Source organism: Macaca thibetana, chromosome 9 (genome assembly GCF_024542745.1).
Source record: "Macaca thibetana thibetana isolate TM-01 chromosome 9, ASM2454274v1, whole genome shotgun sequence".
In the NCBI taxonomy this organism is placed as follows: domain Eukaryota; kingdom Metazoa; phylum Chordata; class Mammalia; order Primates; family Cercopithecidae; genus Macaca; species Macaca thibetana.
In genome coordinates, this window is record NC_065586.1 from 94,050,835 (window position 1) to 94,072,880 (window position 22,046).

General features: G+C 49.1%; 1 protein-coding gene across 2 annotated transcripts in view; it reads right to left on the bottom strand.

Annotated features, from left to right (window-relative positions):
- CRTAC1 (cartilage acidic protein 1) overlaps positions 1-21,186 on the bottom strand; it is a 166,292-nt gene extending 145,106 nt beyond the window's left edge. The window contains exons 1-2 of one of the 2 annotated variants that reach the window (XM_050802888.1): positions 20,813-21,186; positions 1,773-1,966 (exon numbers count right to left, since the gene is read on the bottom strand). In XM_050802888.1, coding sequence (XP_050658845.1) covers positions 1,773-1,966; positions 20,813-20,836 — 218 coding nt within the window. In that variant the 5' untranslated portion in view covers positions 20,837-21,186. The remainder of the gene's footprint in view (positions 1-1,772; positions 1,967-20,812) is intronic. The other variant, XM_050802889.1, reaches the window with a different exon arrangement.
- Between the last annotated feature and the right edge of the window lie 860 nt (positions 21,187-22,046).

Consider the following 22,046-nt stretch of genomic DNA (forward strand, 5'->3'; position numbering starts at 1 on the left):
CTGGACAGCATCAACACAGAACATTTACATCATCACAGAAAGTGCTTCTGGACAGCACACCAATCTAGAGCTAGAAGGCCTAGAATTGAGTAACTCTACTCTTTGCAGGGTAGAAGAAATGAACAGACAAAATAAAAACTGTACTTTACAAAGAATCTTTTCTATACATCTCACCACGAACCCTCATGACTACCCTGTAGATTTCAATATGCCCATTTTATTTAGATGAGGAAAGTGGGTCTGTGTAAAGTAAATTGCATAAGGTTTATAAATACTGGGTTGGCTATGGTTAGAATTAAAACCAGGTCTTCCAATTCCAAGGTCAAAGCTTTCTACTGTTACATGCAATTGCTGCAAATAATGTTACCCGCCAGTTACTTTAGTGCTACCAAAAAAGCTCGGGCCTCCCAGAATGAGGTCGACAGGCCCCTGTAGTGTTTTTATTGATTGACTGATTTTTGAAGTGATAACGAAACTTTGTACAGTGCTGTTGGCAGCTGTAGAGTTAGTAAGCCTTGGGGTTCAGATCCCGACTCATCTACTTACTATTTACTTAGCAGAGAGCAAGCTGCTTACTGTCTCTGAACCCCACCTTCCTTTTCTCTCAATGAGGATGACAATACATGTACTTCATAGTGCTGTTGGGAATGAAACAAAATGAGGGATGTGAAATGAGATGATGCATAGTGCCTGGCACATATCAGTGCTCGATGCACAATCTTTTTTTTTTTTTTTTTTTTAGACGGAGTCTTGCTCTATCGCCCAGGCTGGAGTGCAGTGGTGCCGTCTCGGCTCATTGCAACCTCTGCCTCCTGGGTTCAAGCAATTCTTGTGCCTCAGTCACCTGAATAGCTGGGATTACAGGCGTGTGTCACCATGCCCAGCTAATTTTTGTATTTTTAGTAGAGACGGGATTTCACCATGTTGGCCAGGCTGGTCTTGAACTCCTGACCTCAAGTGATTCACTCATCTTGGCCTCCTAAAGTGTTGAGATTACAGGCGTGAGCCACTGCACCCTCAGTGCACAGTAATTGTCAATGGTGATTGGCAGAAATTTACAATACACTGTCACATGCAATAGCCTATGAAGGCTTCAAGACAACAAGCCATTACAGTTATTCCCCTTTTTACAGAGGATATCTCTGAATCTCAGTGAGTAAGAGACTGAAGGTCATACAACTAGAACGTTTACATCTTAGGGCATGAACTCAGGCTGTTTGGATTCCTAGTCTTATGCTTTTTTTGCAACCCAATGTTGGTTTTCAGGAGAGAAGGGAGCCGTGGGCACCAAGGCATGTGCAGCAGAGGTTTAGCTGTCCGTCTTAATTTCCATCTACCCCCCTCTTTGAAATGGTTAATTAATGTTTTCTTAGTCTTACGTAAAGTGCTGTGCAAAGGCAGCTTTGAGCATCCCCTTCTACCATAATTGTCACCCTTAAGGCCTTCCTGTACAGAGATCCTACAGCCCCACTGGTAAAGAAGTAATACCTGCATAATCAAGTAGGCTTAAATATGAAGAGAAGAGAGTGCCTTAAAGCAGAGCATTCCAGTTTTCTCCCCGAAAAGCCTGTGGATCAAACACCCTTCTTCCAAACTTCCTTCCATCCTGACTCACTGCAGTAGCAAAAGGCGAGGCCACAGCATCCCAGAACCCCAGCTGAGCCCAGCAGACGACCACAGACCTACGAGAATGTATGTTGTTGCAAGTCACAGGGATTTGGAGTTGTCGCACAGCCTTATTACAGCAAAAGCTGAGGGTGGGAGGCACTTACCCCGCCACGACGATCTCAAAGTCCCCATCATGGTCCACATCAGTAACTGCCACACCATAGTTGAGCTGGGTGGGATTACTGTCATAGTCAGGGGGCAGAACTGAGTTGGTGACTGCAGTGAACATGGGTTCAGCCCGCTGGGACCCCTCAGTGATAGGCAGAAACCAGAGCAGCAGCAGGAACATCCTGGACATCTGAAACCAAAAGTGACAAACGTTACTGAAAGAACCTGTAACCAAAGCAACCCCAGAACATTAAAGTCCTGGGTAGGCCCAGAGTGCCTTTCTCTCCTATTCATGGAGAGCTTGGCAGTGCCTAGGCTGCTACTTTTCCACAAACCCTGCCCTACCCTGCCCATCCTCCTTGAAACCGCAACCTGCCTCCATCATGGCTGATCGCCCTTAGCCTGCTCTGCTTTTTCTTTTTCTATGGCACCTATCATTGTATGACGTATGGTGTAATTTACTTATTATTACACTTATAATTTATTGTGTGCCTCCCTCTGCTAGAGTGTAAGCTCCACTTGGGCAAGGATCTCTGTTTTATTCACTGATATGCAGCAAGCCAAGGGTAGTTCACATAATAGGCACTTCTTTCCTTCATTTATTTCATATTTGTGGAAGGAAGGAAATGAGGGAGGAAGGGAGGGAGATGGGGAGGGAAAGGTATAAATACAAAGGCATTTCCCACACTCTGGGAGAAAGACTGGGAGAATGAAGAACATAACAGCTCTCAAACAATGCAGTTTGGGTGAGACCCTCATGAGTATCCAGACCTAGAACAATAGTAGATGCAATGAAAGGCTGTTCTTCTGTGGTACGTATTCCAGAGGTAGCCAGGGGGAATATGCGACCTGGCAGGTTCCTCAAGCCAAGATCCCTCCCTAGGGCAGCTGGCCATCACCTCCAGACCAAGAAGCAGTCAGTTAGGGAAGGCGTTCCAGCAGGATCTGGCGGGTAGCACATCATTCACTTGGAGAAATTAAACCACTGCGTGCATGTTTCATTATAAATTAATTATGTATAATGCATTGTATAATTCATTATTATATCTCTAACATAACTCGGGGTGTTGCCAAGTAGCCTGGTGCCATGGGAGCCAGTGGCACACACCCAGGAGACAGATGAAAATGGCCAAGGAGGTGGAGGGAGTCCACCTCCCTTGAGTGAAAGTAAGGGAGACACTTGGAACGCTGTAGATGGCACCACCCTGAGACTCTCCCCGCAGGCCTAGAATCAGCACTCATGGAATGTTTTAAAGGCTCTGCTGGAAGGAGGCCCACAAAGGCTGCATGGGTCCAGTCCCAGCAGGCAAAGCGATACTTTCCTGCCTTCAGAAGGTAGCAGACCTATTCTAGATGGAACTTTTCCTGCTGGCTTGTCAGTGCATCTGGCAGCCAAGAGCAAGGCTGAGTGAGGCTGATGTCTTAATGAAGGGAAGAGCAAGGAAGATCTGAAGACTGTCTCCCCATATGGAGACAGATGCTCCTGCCAGCAAATGAGCTTGCTGTTCAAGGACCCAGAGACCAAAATGAAGGGCCTGGGCACTGCCTTCAGAGTCAGACGTGATTCAGGAGCCTCTTGAATGCTTTGCTGGAGAGGCTGGGGAGTGACACAGGGGCAAGGCTCCAATTGCAGGGCAGAAACTGGGAAGGAGGTTCTTGTAGTGTGTTCAAAGGGCACATGTGGGGTGTGGCACTACCAAACTGAGGTCATTCCAAATTACAGAGACGTCTGAACGAGACAGCATCTTCTGCTGGGTTTTCTAATCACTAAAGACAAATGCATCATGAATCACTAGAAGAGCTTTGCAACTTGGCAGGAACTTTGATTGGATAAAGGAAACTCATAATTGGATTAATGAGCAGCTGGGTGGGGATGGGGGAGGAAATGAGAAACTAAAGAGTATTTAATAACCAGTGTCGACATGCCGAAATGTAGCATGGATCTGAAGGTCATTGGACTTTTCAACGGATGACCTCTATTGTAGTGAATGGCAAAGGAGTTTCAATTTGACGCCAAATCCAATTGATTGGCAGTGGCTGGAAAGAGTGCTGTGATCAGCTTACAACATCAGCAATGGGCATGGAAGAGAAAAGTGGCATCCGACATGTGTTTTAGAAGCTAGTTAGTTCCTCCCAGGCACCACACCTGCAATTTGGGTCATGGCCACCAGTGAGGCTGGTCCCATTGGGGTAATATGAGCCTAAAAGTTCTAATCATTAGAACCTTTCTAATGAAGGCCCTGAGAGTCAAGAACCATGATCTAGCCTCTTTAGTTTTACCTTTTCTTTTAATGAAAAGGAGAGATACGAAAGAAGTAGCTGCTCTGTGTTATCCGTTTCCAGATAAATAACTTAAAGCAAGATGAGAAAGAAATAATGCACCCACTGGCTGACCTCTATTTTGCCTGGGTTACCTTAAACAAGTCACAACCTCTTTGGGTCTCAGTTTTCTTCTCCAAAATGAAGGTTTGGAGTTCTCTAAAGGTCCTTTCCGGCTCTAAAATTCTATGATGAATTAAAGGATTTTTTTTTTAGATGCAGACCTTCAGCAGTTTTTTCCCTCCTGAGTTGCTTCTATAAACTTCAGGCCAACCAATGTGGTTTTCCTTTCTGAGGATATGAAACATATTTTGAACAAGACAAGCTTTTCAGCAGGGTTCTACAGTAGTTGCCTCACAAGGGCCAAGGCCAGAGAGGAGCAAGCCATCATGTAAATCCTGAACTCACCCAGCATGAGTAGAGCAGTGGTTGGCCTCCCCCCAAGACCAGGGAGAGAGTGGGGCGGGGAGAATAAGTCCTTTACATTTCATTCCTCTGCCACGCCAAACACACCCAATGCACCCACCGGGCTGCTCAGTACCAGTTTGAAAGTCAGGGATAAGCAGTGGGCTGTCTTGATGGTGTATTTTTTGGGCAATGGTTATGGTGAGGAAGCTTAGAAGACGGTCTGTAAATATAATATTTACCCTCTTTTTGGGGGGTTCAGATAAAGTAAATCATTTAAATGCTCTTCTCTACCCTGGCTGCTCAGAGCAGTCGGCAGACCAGCGCATCAGCGTCATTTAGGAGCTTGTTGGAAATGCAGAAACTTGGATCCCACTCCAGACTTAATAAATCAGAATCTGCATTTTAACAAGATTTCAGATTATTCCAATGCATGTTAAAATTTGAGAAACACTGCTCAATCTTGGCTGTGCATTGGAATCATCTGGGGAGCTTTAAAAAAATTCTCATGCCTGACAATAGTTTCTTGGATAAGACAGCAAAAGCACAGGCAACAAAAGAAAAAATAGCTAAAACAGACTGCATCAAAATTAAAACTTTTGTACATCCAAGGACACTATCAAAAGAGTGAAAAGGGAACTCACAGAATGGGAGGAAATATTTGCAAATCATATATGTAACAAGGTATTAATATCCAGAATATATAAAGAACTACAACTCAACAACAAAAAAACTAAACAACCTGACTCACAACAAAGGACTTGAATAGACGTTTCTCCAAAGATATACAAATGCTCAATAAGTACATGAAACATCACTAATCATTAGGGATATGCAAATCAAAACCACAATGAGATACCATTTCACACCCATTAGAATGGCTATAATAAAAAACAAAAACAGAAAATAAGTGTTGGTGAGGATGTAGAGAAATTGGAATCCTTGTGCACTGCTGGTGGAAATGTAAAATAATGCAGCTGCTGTGAAAAACAGTATGGCAATTCCTCAAAAAATTCCAATTAGAATTGTCATATGATCTAGCAATTCCACTTGGGCATATACACGAAAGAACTGCAAAAAGAGACATGAACAGATATTTGTACACCCATGTTCATAGAAGTATTATTCACAATAGCCCAAAGGCAGAAGCAACCCAAGTGTCCGTCAACAGCTGAATGGATAAACAAAATGTGACCTATGCATACAATGAGTATTGTTCAGCTTTAAACATGGAGGAATTGCTTTTATATAGGAAGAAAGAAAAAATAAAAAATAAGTAAAAGGAAAGAAATTCTGACACATAGTACAAGGTGGGTAAATCTTGAAGACATTATGCTAAGTGAAATAAGCCAGTCGCAAAAGGACAAATACTGTATGTTCCACTTCTACAAGGTGTCCAGAGTAGTCAGATTCATAGAGGCAGAAAGCAGAATGGTGGTTGCCATGGGGTGGGTATAGGGGAAATGGGAGTGTTTAGTGGATTATGGAGTTTCTTTTTGGGAAGATGAAGAAGTTCTAAAGATAGATGGTGGTCATGGTTGTACAACAATGTTAATATGCATAACATCACTAAAGTATATACTTAAATATGGTTAAAATTGCAAATTTTATGTTCTGTGTATTGCATCACAATAAAAAAATACGAATGCTTGGGTCTCATCTCAAGATATTCTGACTTAACTGGCACAGAATGTGTAGTAAGGGCACCAAATTTTTGTTGCTGTTAATATATAATCATGGGATATCAGATTTTTAAAAGCTCCCACATGATTCTAATATGTTGCAAAATTTGATGAGCACTGTTCTATATCAGTGCTTCTCAAACTTTAATGTGTGTGTGAATCACCTGGTGGTCTTGTTAAAATGCAGATTCTGATTCAATAACTCTGCAGTGGAGTCCAAGATTCTATATTTCTAACAAGCTCCCAGGTGGTGGTGATGATGTCGGTCCATAAACTACACATCGAACAGCAAGGCTCCATACTGTAGCTCCCAGAGTCCTGAAACCAGGCTATATACTACAGTGAAGGTACAAGATTGGTTTAAGAACATTCTCCTCTGCCTCTGGATCTAAGGAGCTGAAATCAATCCTAGGTTATGCAATCTCCAGAGCTGCCCAGGCTCAGTTTATCTTTACACAATCAGAGCTTGCTGTCTTCAGCTCAGGATCAAAGTACCACAATTGACAAGAAGTGACAAAGAGGGATTCTGACTCTAATTTTTATGAAGAGGTGAGAAGGGGAAAGGGTTGGTGCTGGAGAGAGGGTCAGGTCAAGGAGATGAAGGATAGCTCCCATCAAAGGGCAGAGCCTAGGAAGAAGGGATTCTGGGCAGGAATTTGCAGGCCAAGATAGAAACATATGCCCTTGTGTTCCCAGAAACCATCATAGTGCCTGATACCTAGCAGGTTCTCTGTTAATATGTGTTAAGTAAGCATGGGAATGAGTATGTCCAATTGATAACATGAATCAACAGAAACTGCTTGCAATTTGTCATAGTTGTTTAAAAACTGTTCTTCCTCTAAAGAAATGCTCCTCAAAAGGCAGTGTGCTTACCAATCACTTGAGGGTCATGTTGAAAATACAGATTCGGATTCGGTAGGTGTGGGGTGGCCCCTGAGAGCCTGCATTCCCAGGAAGCTGTCAGGTGATACGAGACTCTAGGCTGGCGGCTCTGAACCCTAGGTGCCTAACAGAACCACCTGGGGTGGAGGTGTTTAGAAATATGCCACCACCCAGGTCCCTTACCCAGCTTCTGATTGAACTGGTCTGAGGTGGGAGTTTGAGTGCTGTGTATTTTTAGAAGCTGCCCAGATCATATTAATGGACAGTCTGGGTTGAGAACCACTGCCCCAGCTTCGTGGTCCCCAGATGGGAAGCTGCAATCTGATTTGAAGTGAGAAATGTTTCTGCTACCAAAATTCATCATCGGCTGGTTGAAGTCTATAAAGAAAATCTATTTATCTAGGGAGTGTCAGAGGAGGAGGGGAGATATAGAGTTTTGGGGGAAAAGCAGAGCAGGATGACACTGCCTGAAGCAGAAGAGCAGCTGGCACCCGGAGTGACCTCGCATTTTGTGTGGCTGACTCAGGGAGCCTCTTGTCACACCACTGTGAACATCTGAATCCTTGGGGAGAACAGGTAGAAAGATTAAAAATAGAATGAAAAAGTAGTTTGAACTGAACTGTTTCGTTTTCTTGAATGCTTGGGTATCAAGCACCTACTATGTGCTAGAGCACTGGGAGTAGCACTCCCCGGCAGGTGTAGCACTAGAGAAGTACATAGTACATGCTACTCCATGCAGAAATGCGGAAGGTCCTAGGAGTGAAAAGATGAATAAAACCCAGCCTTTGCCTTCCTTGAAGGAGCTCTCCCAATAGTCAGTGGAGCAGCCATGTGATCTTAGGTATAACACCCCGTTGTAAGGGCAATGGGAGGCTATCCAGGTAAAGCAGCCCAGACGAGGCAAGGCTAAATATCAAAGGCAGAGGGGCACAGGGCCAGAGCGCAGGGTGCCTCGGTAAGGGATGTGAGCTTCTCCTGCAGGGGAGGTGTGCGGAGGGGGAAAAGAAGGGACTTCATAAAGGCCAGAGATGGGAAAACTTGTGTTTCAAGCTGTGAGAAGAATTGTTTTTTAATAATAATTTATTTTCTGCTTTTTTTGAGACAGGGTCTCACTGTCAACCAGGCTGGAGTGCAGTAGCACGATCATAGCTCACTGCAGTCTCAAACTCCTGGGCTCAAGCAATTGTCTCACCTCAGCCTCTCAAGTAGCCTAGGACTCCAGTTGGGTGCTAACACTCCTGGCTATTTTTTTTTTTTTTTTTTTTTTTTTTTTTTTTTTGTGGAGATGGGGTCTTGCTATTGTTGCCCAGGCTGATCTCGAACTTCCTGGGCTCAAGCAATTCTCCCACACTGGCCTTCCAAAGTGCTGAGATTACAGGCGTGAGCCATCGTACCTGGCAATAATTTCTTAAAAATGCTCTATAAGCAAACTTTTTGAACAATTCCCAGCAAGGTGAAGAGACAGAGAGATAAAGAGAGAGGCCGGGCATGGTTGCTCATGCCTGGAATCCCAGCACTTTGGGAGGCCGAGGCAGGCGGATTGCTTGAGGTCAGGAGTTCAAGAGCAGCCTGGCCAACATGGTGAAACCCTGTCTCTACTAAAAATACAACAAAATTAGCTGGGTGTGGTAAGGGGCACCGCCTGTAACCCCAGCTACTCAGGAGGCTGAGGCAGGAGAATCGCTTGAGCCCAGGAGGTGGAGGTTGCAGCAGTGAGCCAAGATCGTGCCACTGTACTCCAGTCTGGGTAACAGAGCAAGACGCTGTCTCAAAAAAAAGAAAAAAAAAAAAAAAAAAAAACCAAGAGTGAGACCAACGTTTGGAGTTAGCAACCTGGCTTTGGATCTCAACCCTACCACAGCCTAGCTCATGACCTCGGACCTGTTCCTCGATCTTGTTGGTCTTTGGTGTCCTCATCTGTGCCATGGAGATCATATGACCAGCCACGGTTTCAAGGGTTAAGTCAGTGACAAGGAAGGCCTCTCCAGGGCCAGGCAGGTGGCAGCCAACTTGCATGTTCCCCTTCTTTGACACAGAGAGCTGAAAGGTGAGATAGTCTTTAGACCTTAGTTGTGGGTTCCATGTAGCCAAACTCAGTTTTCTGTGGCCTCAGGGCTTTCCTGAATTGGGCCTGGAAACCGGTAACCAAGCAACCTGGATTCTCTGATGTGAGGTCAGGCAGCTGTGGGGAGAGGCCTCCAGGGCAATTTTCGGGGCAAGCAGTTCTTTCGCAACTATGGAAAGAGCCAAGGTCACACCCCAAGCTCTCACGAAAACAAGGTGCCTAAATGTTTCCGATGTTGGGAACGAGCAGAGAAAACACAGCCTTTCAGACACTTGTAGGAGGGCTGAGACATGAAGGAGAGAGGCAGCCACAGGAACACTCTGCCTGGCACAGGCTGGGCCACCAGCTCCACAAAGACACCCACAAAAGAGCTCCTGGCACTCAAGCAACACTGGAGAAGAGCTAACAGGAGCTGCCCTGGGTCTTCACCTGCGACAACACTTCTTGCAGACCTTCGATGACCCTGGCATTGTGCTAGGTGCTAGGGTCACAGCAAGAAAACTGCTCACCATTTGCAGTACAGGGTGAGGGGTGCTGCGGAGGAGGGAGCACAGAGAGATCTAAGTTAGCTAGTAGGCGGAGCTGGGGAGCGCTTCCTAGAGGGAGGGGTTGTAGCTGGACTCTGAGGATGCCATGAAGTTAGGTGGGCAAGGAGAGGCAGGAGGAGGAGCAGGAAGGAAAGAAAAACAGAGAGAGCCGACTCTGCAAAGGTCAGGAAGACCCAGCCTTCACCCAATCTGTCCTTCCCTATCTACAGACCCCACCACCTGGCTTATAAGCTGGGAGGCAGCACCCATTTTCCCACACTGCGTGTTTCCAGTCAAAGGCCCTTCCATCAGACTAGAGCAGTGGTTCTCCACTACGGCGATTTTGCTGCTCTCTGGCCCCAGGGACATTTGGCAATATCTGGGGACACTTTTGGTTGTCACAGCCAGGGAAGAGGTGCTACTAGAATCTAGTGGGTAGAGGCACGGAATTCTGTTGATCATCTACAATGCGCAGGACAGCCCCCACAATTATTCAGCCCAAAATATCAACAGTGCTGAGATGGAGAAACCCTAGCTAGAGTGACATCCTGGGCCTCCCTCTTTACTCTGCTCCCTTCTCCCAAGGGAGGGAGTTTGAAAGAACTGGCCAGTTTGAAAGAACTGGGATTGAAGAGCCCTCTCTGGCCCTGCCTCCCTGCAGGGGCCACTGTGCCGTGTGTGGAGCTTGGCCAGGCAGGCTCCACCCTGCCCTCACCCACAGGGAAGCCTGCAGTGGGCAGGGCTAAGGTGTCAGCAAGCCCCAGGAACCCCACACAGGAGCCTGGCCTGCCAGGCAGTTGCCTCTGGAATAAAGGCGGCATTTCCATCTCCACCTGCCTGCGCCCCACCTCTCTTGTCCTTTCTCTTAGTTGGCCCTGAATCTGAGTCGGGGAGTGGGACGCTATTCGCTGGGCCCCTTCAAACCCCAACACTGTCACTCAGGCTGGAAATCTGGCACCATCTCTGCTGCCTCTTCATTCTTCACACCCACTGGATCCCCGAGTCAATTCTGCTTCACAAATCTCTCTCAAAGCTGCTCAGTCTTTCCACCCCTCCTGTGGGGGATCTGCCCCTTTCTCCCTCACCTGAACAATAGCAATACCTGCTAACTGCTTCTGCCTCTCCTCTCCCCTCCTCCCACTTCCACATGCTGTCAGAGCTTCCTTCCTAAATCTCAGAATGGGTCGTGTGGATCTTCATATAGACTCTGTACACCAGGCACACAGAGAGGCACGTAATTGCAATTTTGCATAGCAAGTACTATACGAAGAATGGATAGTTAACAATAATAATACATATCTACCGCTGACCATGTGCCAGACACTAATCTAACCCTTCACATGAGTGACCCACTTAATCTGCATAGTAACCCTGTGAGAGAAGAACTATGACTGTCCCTATTTTACAGATAAGAAAACTAAGGCACAGAGAGGGTAAGTAACTTGCCCAAGGTCACACAGCTAGTACCTGGTGGACCCAGGAAGTGTGTCCAAGCAAACGAGCTCCAGAATTCTTCAACACCATACTGAATAGTTTCTCTCATGATATCAAACTTGTCTTAACCAAGTGAGATGGGAGCACAGTGAAAGCAGCAACCATCTCTGCCTGGGGAAGCTGGGGAAGGCCTAAGAGAGGCAATGCCAAGCAGGCCAGAGGAACAAGATGGAGAGAGTGTTCCAGGCTGAGAGGAGCAGGTGCATGGGAGATGCGCAGGTTTGTGTAGTGCAGTGAGGCTCTGCAGGGCAGACTCAGGGCAGGGGCAGGACACCTGGTGGGAAGGAGTGCAGTAAAGGAGGCTGGAAAAGATCTTGGAAGCCTCGTGAGTGACACAGGCCCATTGGGCCAGGGAATGCCATGGCTGGAGTGGTGTGTTAGAAGGAATTCTCTGTCAATACAGTGTGGAGAAAGTCATGAGAAAGCTGGGCTGGAAGCAAAGAAGCCAGTTAGGTGGCAAATAACGTGGCCCAAGTGAGCGAGAACACTAGAGGCCACCATTCACTCATTCATTCATTCATTCACTCATTCATTCATTCATTCATTTATTCATTCATTATTTCTTGTGCACCTACTCTGTGTCAGGTACTACTCTGGGCACTAGGAAAACAGCTGAGAACAAGATGAAGTTTTTGGTAATGTATGGCATTAGTATACATTCTAATGCTTCTATTTCTCTACCCTGTCCCCCACCCTTGTCCTCTGTATTGCCAGTCTAAGAGACAAACTCCAGACCTCTGCAACTCCCTACCCTGCAGAAGGTGCCATGTTTCATGCATTTTCCCAGCATGAAGAAAATGTAAGAATTCCTCTTCCTCCCCTCTACCTGGAGACAGTTCTAGACACTGCCTGCAGCAGCACTCATAGACGAGAGACTTGGGCTTGCTCCAGAAAAAGGCAGACAAAACCTCAGGGGACCCAGCTGAGGAAGTGCCACAGAAGCCAGTGGGCTAATGAAATGGTATTTCTGAAAGTGAGAGGACAAATGGAATCTCCTAGCCTTATGCAGAAGTCGCAGCAGGTTCTTAATAGGTACTATTAACTGCTCAGACTTCCCGTTCTGTAAAATGGGAAATAATGTTTATCGGGTTGTTGTGAGAATGAAATGAGATGAATGTGTGTTAAGTGCTGAACGTAATGCCTGGCAGAGAGAAAGTCCACACGTGGTAGGTAACAGTACCAATAATCACACTATTACCACTAATGATAAATGTTTGTGGGATGCATGAATGCGTCTCAGGTGACAGAGTCCAGGCCTGCTTGGTGCTCCCCTTCCAGGAGTAGTTGCCAGATGTTGAATGGAATGCTCTGGACTGTAAGACTTTGAGGAATAGGTTTGCTTCTGTAACTAATTTGTCTAGGGGACCCTGATGGAGTTATTTGACTCCTTAAATACTGCTTCCTAAGCACAGAACCCCTTAGCATGCTATGCTATACACATTAATTCTTCAAACATTGAGAAGATGCCTATGGGCCAGGTTAGAAATGATGAAAAAGACATAGTCCCTGACCTCAAGGAGCTTACAGTCTATCAGGGGTAAGACACAAGTCAGTGGGATAAGCTCAGAGTAGAAACAGGTACAAAGTAGGCCGGGCACTGTGGCTCACGCCTGTAATCCCAGCACTTTGGGAGGCTGAGTCAGACAGATCACCTGAGGTTGGGAGTTTGAGACCAGCCTGACCAACATGGAGAAACCCCAACTCTACTAAAAATACAAAATTAGCAAGGCGTGGTGGTGCATGCCTCTAATCCCAGCAACTCGGGAAGCTGAGGCAGGAGAATCACTTGAGCCTGGGAGGCAGAGGTTGTAGTGAGCCAAGACCATGCCATTGCACTCCAGCCTGGGCAACAAGAGCAAAACTCCATCTAAAAAAAAAAAAAAAAAAAAAAAGAAAAGAAAAGAAAAAAGAAAAAAAGAAACAGGTACAAAGCCTAGACATAGGCCATAGGAGGGTGGGATTAACTAGGGAGGTGGTGGGAAGGGCAGGCAGTAAAGACTCCCTGAAGACGGTGAATTGGATTGTAGATGGTGGAGACCTATGGATCAACAACATGCATGTGAGACAGCTTGGTACATGCTGTGGATGCATTTGTTGCTCCTGGAGTGCAATGTCTGGGATATGGGGTGGAGGGAGAGAGAAGAGGGGACAGTGGGGACGGGGTGGAGACGCAGTCTTGTGTGGGGCAGCAGCTGGGATCTGGAGAGCCTGCCATGCCACGGTAAGGAGCCTGGAGTCACAACATGTGGGAAGTTTTGAAGTCGGGCAGAGACAGGATCAGACTTGCATTTTTGAAAGGGCGTTTTAGACTTCAAGCAGCAGTGTGCAGGATGGATAGACCGTGTTTCTGAAGAGTGAGTGAGAGTATCACAGAGAGGATCTGAACATCCTGGGGCAGGGGTCGGGTGGGGCACTGGATGACCTCCAAAATCCTTTTCCAGGCCTAATAGTTTATGGGTCAAGTTTTTCCCTAAATAATTTAAAATGCATTCATGGACCCTGCTATTTAAAAGCATCCTCCCAGATATCCTTTTGTGATTCACTTCCTAGTTTGTCTCCAGTGGAAGTCCAAATTTCCATGTAGTCTATCAGCTTCAAGCAAAGTAAACCTGCACTGAGCTTCCCCGCAGCAGCCAGGTGGGAAGGGGGCAGGAAGGAGAGGGAGAACAGCAAAGGGAGGTAAAGAGGAAGAGAAACAGCCTTGCTCCAGGCTCAGAGCCAGCCACCATCTCATGGAGTGGGTCTTGTCTGGAGTCTTCAAGTGCTGCTTGATTAGGGGACCTTTGGAGGTTTACATAGTCCTCATGCCGGCTCTGGGAAGGAGCTAGATGGAAGGCAGGTTTGGAGATCCAATCGAATACCAAGGGTCACCCCTGCCCCAGAATGGCCACCAACATTCACTTACTCATTTGTGCACCCACCAAGCACCTACTGAACCCCTCCGCATGCCAAGTGCCATGCTAGGCACTGAATTTGTGGCTGAGAACAAATGACAGTGTCTCCCTCATACTGTTTACAAGGCAGCATTTCTCCTTGAGGACTCTTATTTCCCCACCTGAAAAAGCCTCTGGATATACACAGCTTCTCAGATGAGAGGTGCATGATGATGATTTCTAAGAAAGAGCCTGTTCTTAGAGACTAGAGTGAAAGGGAATGTGCCACCCCTTAGAGGAAGAGACTGCGGGTGATGGAAAGAGCCTGCCACCCAGCTCCTCTGATTACAGTGACTGACCTCCAGTGGCTAAGGGACCTGTTTCAGGACAAGTAGAAGATTCATGGCAGGAATCTACACAGTGACGCTCCCATGTGGGAAGGAAGGGATGTCACCTCAGTCCTCTCAGGGGAGCCTCAAGTGACTTCCTACCTCCGATCCTGAGCACAAGGAGGACGAGACCAGGGTCAGACCTCATGTGAAAAACACCAACTAAGGCTGTTCCCACCAATCCTACAAGAGTTCCTCTGCCCTTCTGGGAGGGGAATTCCAGCTCCCAGGCCTGTTCCCCTTCCTAAGAGCTGTGTTAAAATTTGTACAACATGATGCTTCCTTTAAGACAGGTCTATATCAATAGAGGTCGGAAATGCCAAAGCAGGAATCTCCACCGAGGTGGCTGCTCCCTAGGTAGGTGAAGGTTGATGTAAGGAAAGAAAGCAGTCCCTGCAGTCCCTCCTCAGGTCACCGGGACACTCCCAGAGCTCAGCAGTGATTCCCATGACCTTGTCACTGTACTTGTTGGGTGCAAACAAAGATAAGAGTAACTGGAAACAACAGAGAGGGTCATTTTACACTCTCTGCACTCTCAATTCTTCTGTAGCTAATTAAAGTAATATGTCAAAATGTCCCTTGGAAGAGTTGTTTAAGAATATGCCTGTTAAGTAAACAAGGCTTCACTAATTAATGACACGCCTTCCCATCCCTCATTGAAGTTCCTTGTAGAACTTCTGGGCCAGGAGGGTTGAGCAGGAAAGGATGGAGGAGAAGTCGCCATCTCCTTTTCTCGGAGGGAGAGGGGACATGTCCAGCCTCTTGTCATTTGTGGAGCTATCAGTTTCTCCTCCGGATGTTGATCAGATTTCCTGGGCTGGAACCAGCTTACAGGGCCAGGGTACTGGAATTTTTCCAAGAAGTAAACGCTTTGCTTCTTATGAAGTCAACATGATTTCTTTCAAGGAAAATTTTTATTTTTTTAAGTGCCTAGGGTTTTTGAAGGGCAAATCTTTGGACCTTTCTCTAAAGAGAATGATTATAATATATATATATATATTTTTTGCTAAGACCACCTCCCCACCACACACACACACACACACACACACACACACACACACAGAGGCATGAGGGTGAGAGAATGATTTGTTCAATATTACACAATGAGTCAGTGGCATAGCCAGAAATACAACTTTCCAAACTCCCAATTCTTAATAATAGAAATATTAATATAGTCTCTATAATTTTCTGTTTATTTTTGTTTTCACAGCTCACATTTAATTTTCACAACAACTCTGGGGAAATCTGGGTAAAACGGTCTCAGGAGAGAGCAGATCTGAATTCCAGACCAGCTCTGCCACTTGCTTGCAGTGTGATCCTGGCTGGTTCCCTCTCCTCTCTGGATCTCAGTGCTGTCAGCTGTGAAATGGGGGAATTGGAGGAGAATACTTCCAAAATCCCTCCCACCTCTAATGTGCTGTGATTCTGTACTGCGATGCTCCAGTCCTGGGTTTCTCAATCTTGGTGTCAATGACATTTGGGGCCAGATAATTCCTTGTCATGAGGCGTGTTCTGTGCACTGTATGATGTTCAGCAGCATCCCTGGCCTCTACCTAGTGAATACTAGTAGCACCCCATTCCCCAGTTGTAACAAGAAAAAACGTCTACAGGCATTGCCAAATATCTGGGAGGGGGAACAAAATAACCCCTGTAGTCACCATTCAAGGACTTCGATAAGGTCAAAATCAAGAGTGGTTCACTGGAAAAAAGGTCTTCCTCTCCCTTCCTTTTCCCCAACCCTTTCACACCTTTCTGCACACTTTTCAAAGACAACCTCTCAGTCCTTTGCTACCTCTCATTTCTTAAATGCCCTAAGTGGTCCAGGGTGTGTTTGGTGTGATAATGAACCAATTGATTTCATACTTTCTCCTAAGGAAAGTTCACAGGTTTATGTCCCCTAAGCAACAAGCCAGGCTCTCCAGAAATCCCTAGCAGAGCCCAGGCTGGCCTGGAAGCCTGTATCTGCAGCCTGCAGGAGGCTCGGTGAGCATGAATTTGTCAGCACTCTTAAATCACTGGGCTCCGAGGAAGGCTTCTCCCAGCAGAAAGATCCTTCCTTAGGAATCAATAGCTCAGGGCCCTCCATCACATTCAGAATTATCCTGGGACCTGTAAAATTTCTTTTTCCCAAGCATGGCAGAACCCCAAAGTGAAAACCCTGAGGTGGGGGAGGGAAAGAGGCAAGGAGGGAGCCCTGCGAAGAAGGCCTTGCCCATCAGCCCAGATGTTGCTGTGAGCAGAGGCTGATGTGCAAACCTGGGCACTCAGGCTCACTCTCTGGGAAAAAGAAGACTCCGGGGGTTCCCAGTGATTCAGCAATAATATCGCCTTCCAACTGAATACCTCTTTACCTCTAACCAAGGGCAGAGGAATACTAAAGACTGTCTCCCTCCAGCTTCGCTCCCCTACCCTCATCACACAGTTGTCGGCCTCATCATTTAGCAGAGAAGGAAACTGAGGCTTGCAGAGGTTAAGTGGTTTGTTTAAGGTCTCTAAGCCAGGAAGCACAGACCAGATTCTAAGCCTGTGTCCTTACCATTACAATGAGAGGGGAACGGGTCAGTCATCCGGTGGGGCTCATAAAAGCCCCACTGGACAACTTCCTGTTTCTCATAATCTAATGCCACTTCTCAAGCTCTCTACCCACTCCCGCATTCAAACAAAAGTCCAGAGAGCTTATGCTATAACCACAATTTATGTAAGTATATTCCTCTGGTCTTATCCAGAACTAGAGCAAGTCTTGAGAATGCAGGCTCATTTCACCAGGTAAAGCTAGGAGCTGGTGAGATCTCAAGCACTGCCTCTTAAGACTCCAGTTTAAAGAGAGGGGCTTTTGCTCTCAGGTAGTCCATGTGATCCTGCCACCTCCCTCCTCCCGCTGAAGATGAAGCCCAACTTCATCTTCTGTGAGCATGAGGGAAGGAGGGGACTCAAGCATCTTCCCTGGCAACAAGCATCCCTTTCGTGAGACTTAGGGAGAGAAGAGGATTCCGCCTCTCAGAATTCTGGCTTGGCAGCAGTGGGTTTCTTATGAGGGTAGGCCGCCAAGTCTGCTGAGGCTCCAAGGAGAACCAGGAGGAAGTCCATTCAGTGTGCAAAGAAGCCAGGTGGGGAGACAAGAACAAAGGGGGCAGCCCACACGCCACTCAGCAAACCTCTTTCCCAGAGCCCAGCTCAGATGTCAACAGCAGGCTCTTGGAACAGAAGAAAGGGCAATGGAAATGGTAGTATCTTGCAGGTCACCCAAGAAGCCCAAACATAAGGATTTTGCAAAAATAGAATGTCCTAGCACTCTGACCTTGAGCTAGGAGCAGCAAGGGTGGGGGAAATAGGCAAATGCTCTTTGGAAACTCTCCAATCCATCTAGAATGAATGTGGGAGGTCTCACCAGCAATGGTGTGACTACAAGACAGAGAAACCCCACGCCAGCATTCCTTGGTGCTCCAGACCTGGGTTCCAAGACCACAGTGGGGGACTCAGCATTTCTGACTCCAAATGCACAGACAGAAACCTGGACTTGCATGGCTTTTGCTTAAAACACCACTCGGAATAATGAGACGAGATTGTAGAGGGAGGGAAAGAATAATTAGGACTTTCTATGACCTGTGTATGTCCATGACAAGAACTGTATTTTCTCCTCCCCTTTTCACTCTGAAAAACAGATTCAAAGAGAATCTCCCCAACTGTATGGGATGTATTCATTTACCAAAGCCTGGTCAGTGAATAACTATGAGTGACTACTGTACAGAGGAAGTATGTCCATCTTTATAGTGAAGAGGAAGCAGGCCACTGGAGTGGAAACAGCTCTGAATCGAGCACTGGGAATCCTAGGACCTGGTTCCATGTCTTCTACCAAATAGTCATGTGACCTTGGCTTTATCCAGCTTCAGTTTTCTCATCTGTGAATTAAATGCATGTGAGCGTTGGGATGGGATGGGGTTGGATGAGATGCTCTCCAAGTCTCCTTGCTTCTGGCTCTCATGTTCTGGAACTCCATGAACCCTTAAAGAGTTCAAATAACACAGCGGCTCCAAGCACAAAGGAATGATCCCCGAGAGAGGGTGGGGCTGTGTACCAGCTCTGTCTCCTTGGAACGTTGTGCTTGCACCTGCCCCATTGCACCTGAGGTCACAGGACCACCTGAAGTCCAGGAAGCATGTGGTAGAAGGATTCCAATTACGATGGTGGTGGTTGAAGGCTGTAGGCTGAGCTGCCTTAAAGCATTAAGTTGCTACAGCCAGTGAAGGGCAAGAAGTGAGAAAGTCAGTGGTCCTGAGCTAGGTACCTTTGGCGCCCCCTACTGGACACCAAGGAGTCTGCTCCACCTTTATGCTTCTACCGCCTCAGCATCGGAAGCAAGGGAGCGCTTGAGCATGGGAGGCTGTCAAAAGCTGTTTAATAGGACTGCCTTCCTGGTTGGTGGTATTCTTTCTAAAAGAGTCTATTTCACTCCCTAGAATTACACAGGCAATTGGTCCACACATTCACAGGGGCACCCCTGTGCAGCCATAGGACGTCTTAACCAAACATCAAGGTGCCAAGGAATAAACACCAGGATTCAGAATACCAGGTGCTGCCCAGATGGAGAAGGGAAGAAAGAGCAACAAGCAGGTATTTCGCTGCACAAATCCCCAGTGGAGAGAAGGTCTTGGGAAACGCAGCAGAAAAATGTTGACTGCAGGCAGACAACGATGGAGCTGGGGGTTGGGATATGGATTGATAGCCCCCATAAAATATCTCCAGGCTGAAGCAGGTACCCTAGGAGTTTGAACATCCACCCACATTCAGGGGTGGGATAAGGTGGAGGATTCAGCCCCAAATGAGCAGCCACAGAGCAGGTTTCCCCGACTCCCCACACACAGTTTTCACCTTCTCCAGAGTCCATTAGTACCCACCGGAAAGTGGAATGTTCTAATTGTGGTCCTCTGTGTCATCATCAAGACCCTCAACTCTCTTCATTACCTCTTAAATTGACTTTAGGACCTACTGCCAGAAGGATGTTCTTAACCAAGTCAGAGAGAGTGAGTGAGAGAGAGAGAGAGAGAGAGAGAGAGAGAGAGAGAGAGACAACATTTTCTCAAGAACCATGCTGGAACAGCCACCATGTTCCCACTTTTCCAGCCTCCACCTCTCCCCCATGGCTGAGGGTGAGGTACTGTGTGACTCTCTCAATGAGCTCTAATTCAGTCTTGGACATCTCCAGCCCCAAGTCATCTGGGTTCCAAATTTCTGTCAATCGCTTATCTCTTCCCACATGAGTTCTCCCCTGACTCAAGACAACACTATAGAACTGTCCCCTGTCCTGGAACCCTCTTCCCTTCTTTTCCACCTGGCTTCACGTGGAAAGTCCTGCACCCATCGGAGAAGATATCTCAAGTACGACTCAAGAATGTGTCCTATCAGGAGAACTGAAGCATCTCCTAGATGTGCAGAAGCCACACTAGGTGCACCCACCACCATCACCAGCAGCAGCGGCAGCAGCAGCAGCAATATTCATTAGTCATTCCCGGAGGAAGCCCCCCCAGGCTCTCAACCCTAGGAGAATTTCCCCGCCACTCTGGGAGGCTTCCATCCAGGCTGGTATGACTTTGGATTCTTGAGTTGCTTTCTGCAGAAGCGGGACTAACCAGGGCTCCCAACTACTGTACTGCAAAGAAGCGCGCTGCATTGCTGGGCATGCCCCCAAGCCCGGCCTGGCTGCCCCATCAAAGCCTCCAAGTGCCCCCACGGGGTCGAGGAGGACTCACGGTTTCCCTGGAATGCCTGAAGCTGGCTTGCCTGAGGCAGCCTGAAGGGAAGACCACACCTCGTCCAGCATAAGGCGGCTAGCAGCTACGCCGCGCGCGGGGCTGGCTCCCGGAGCTCTCTGCCACCCAGCGCTGTGCCCGGGAACTGGGCTTCCCAGGGGAGGAAGAGTCCAGCCCCCAGGGCTCTTCCCCAGCCTAGAAGCGTAGGCACTCGGCCGAGGCCAGTGGCTTCCCCGGCCCGGATCTCAGCCTGGCTGACTGGGAGACTCTCCTGATACCCTGGCACGTCCCTCCTCACCCGCTCCGCCCCCTCCCGGCCCCGGAGGCCCCCTCCCCTGACAGCTGACCTCCAGCGCGCCCCCAACACCTTCTCTGTCAGCTGCGGGCTCTTGCCCCCACACCTCGGCTCCCACCTCTCCGCCACCTCCAACCCGGCCCCCGCCTCGCCCCCCAGCCCGCAGGGGAGGCTCCGCGCGCCAATCGAGTCCAGCGCCTCCCAGCAAGTTAGGAGCGAAGCCGCCGCCTTCGCGATCTCCGTCTTCCCCGGTTCCCGGGCGGCGTCCCCGCCATCCTCGCGGGCGGATCCGGGGGGCACGCAGAGCTGGAGAAACTTTCCCTGCCTGAGGGTGGGGGGCACCGGTGCGGGTACTCACGCCGGGGTCAGCGCTCGGAGCCATCCTCCCGCTCTCGGCCCCGCCGCCTGGGGGCGTGGGAAGCTGGCGCTCGCTGCCGCCTCTGCCGCCGGCGCCGCCGCCTGCTAGCTCCCAGCCCCGGTCCCGGGCTGGCCTCGAGCCTCCCGCCCCGACGCCGCGCGCTCGCTTTATACAACTCCACTCGAGCGCGCCCGGGCTTATGTAAAGGCTGGCGGAGGCCCGCAACCAATGGCGCGGCAGCTGGAGCCGGGGGCCCGGGTTGGGGGGCGCCCGTGCGGCCAATCGCGGCCCAGGGAGCCCGGGGAGCCGGGCGGGGGGAGGGAGCGCCTCCCCGCGCTGATTTAGGAGCCGGGATTGCGGTGGTAGCAGCCGGCAGCCAGGCTGGCCCGGCGCGGCGCGGCGGGCACTGGGGTGGGCGGCGGCGCAGGCGGCGGCGAGGGCGGGCCCCCCCGCGCCCCGCCACTGCGTCGCGTAACCTTCAGGAGGCAGCGGGGCCTGGCGAGGAGGGGAGAGGGCGCCTGGCTGGGCACTGGGGGCCCCGGGCGGGAGGGAAGCGGGGGTCCCTGGGGAGGCCGCACAGGGAAGGAATGCGAAGGGGGAGGAGAGAGCGGCGAGCCCCAGGACCTCGCGGCCACGCTTGCGCTCAGGACCAAGGGTGGCGGCGAGAGCGGCGTCGCTGCCTTCCCGTTTCTCCCCCAGGATAGCGATCTGGCGTCGCCGGGCCGGGCCATAGCGGCCGCGCGAGCCGCGCTGATGGCGAGATTTCGACTTCGGATCTAGCGCGGAGCCGATCTTTATCCAACCTGGGGACGTGTCCAAGCACCTCCCGGGGACTGCTGAGTATGGAGAGCAGGGCTCCGCGACGGACCCCGCAGGCGGGGAGCGGGCGAGCGCAGCTCCGAGATCAGGCGCGCAGAGGCCCAGGCGGCTGCCGGCAGTGCCGCTTCCACCCCACCCCCGTCCCCACGGGCAGTGCCCCCACCCCGTCCCACCTAGTCCCCACCCCAGCAGTGGTCGGGTCGGGCCTGGCCCTCCTGCTCCTGCTGCCCGCATCCTACTAGCCTCCCTCACCGCTTTGATCACAGGTACTGCTCCCCTCTCTTCGCCCCTAACCCGCTGCCGTGGTGGGGGGATAGCTTCTGCCTCTCTGGACCAGGGGAATGGGGGTGCTAAGCGCCAGAAAAACACACTTGATCAGCAATACTCAAAATACCACTGTCCAGGCAGGAAACTG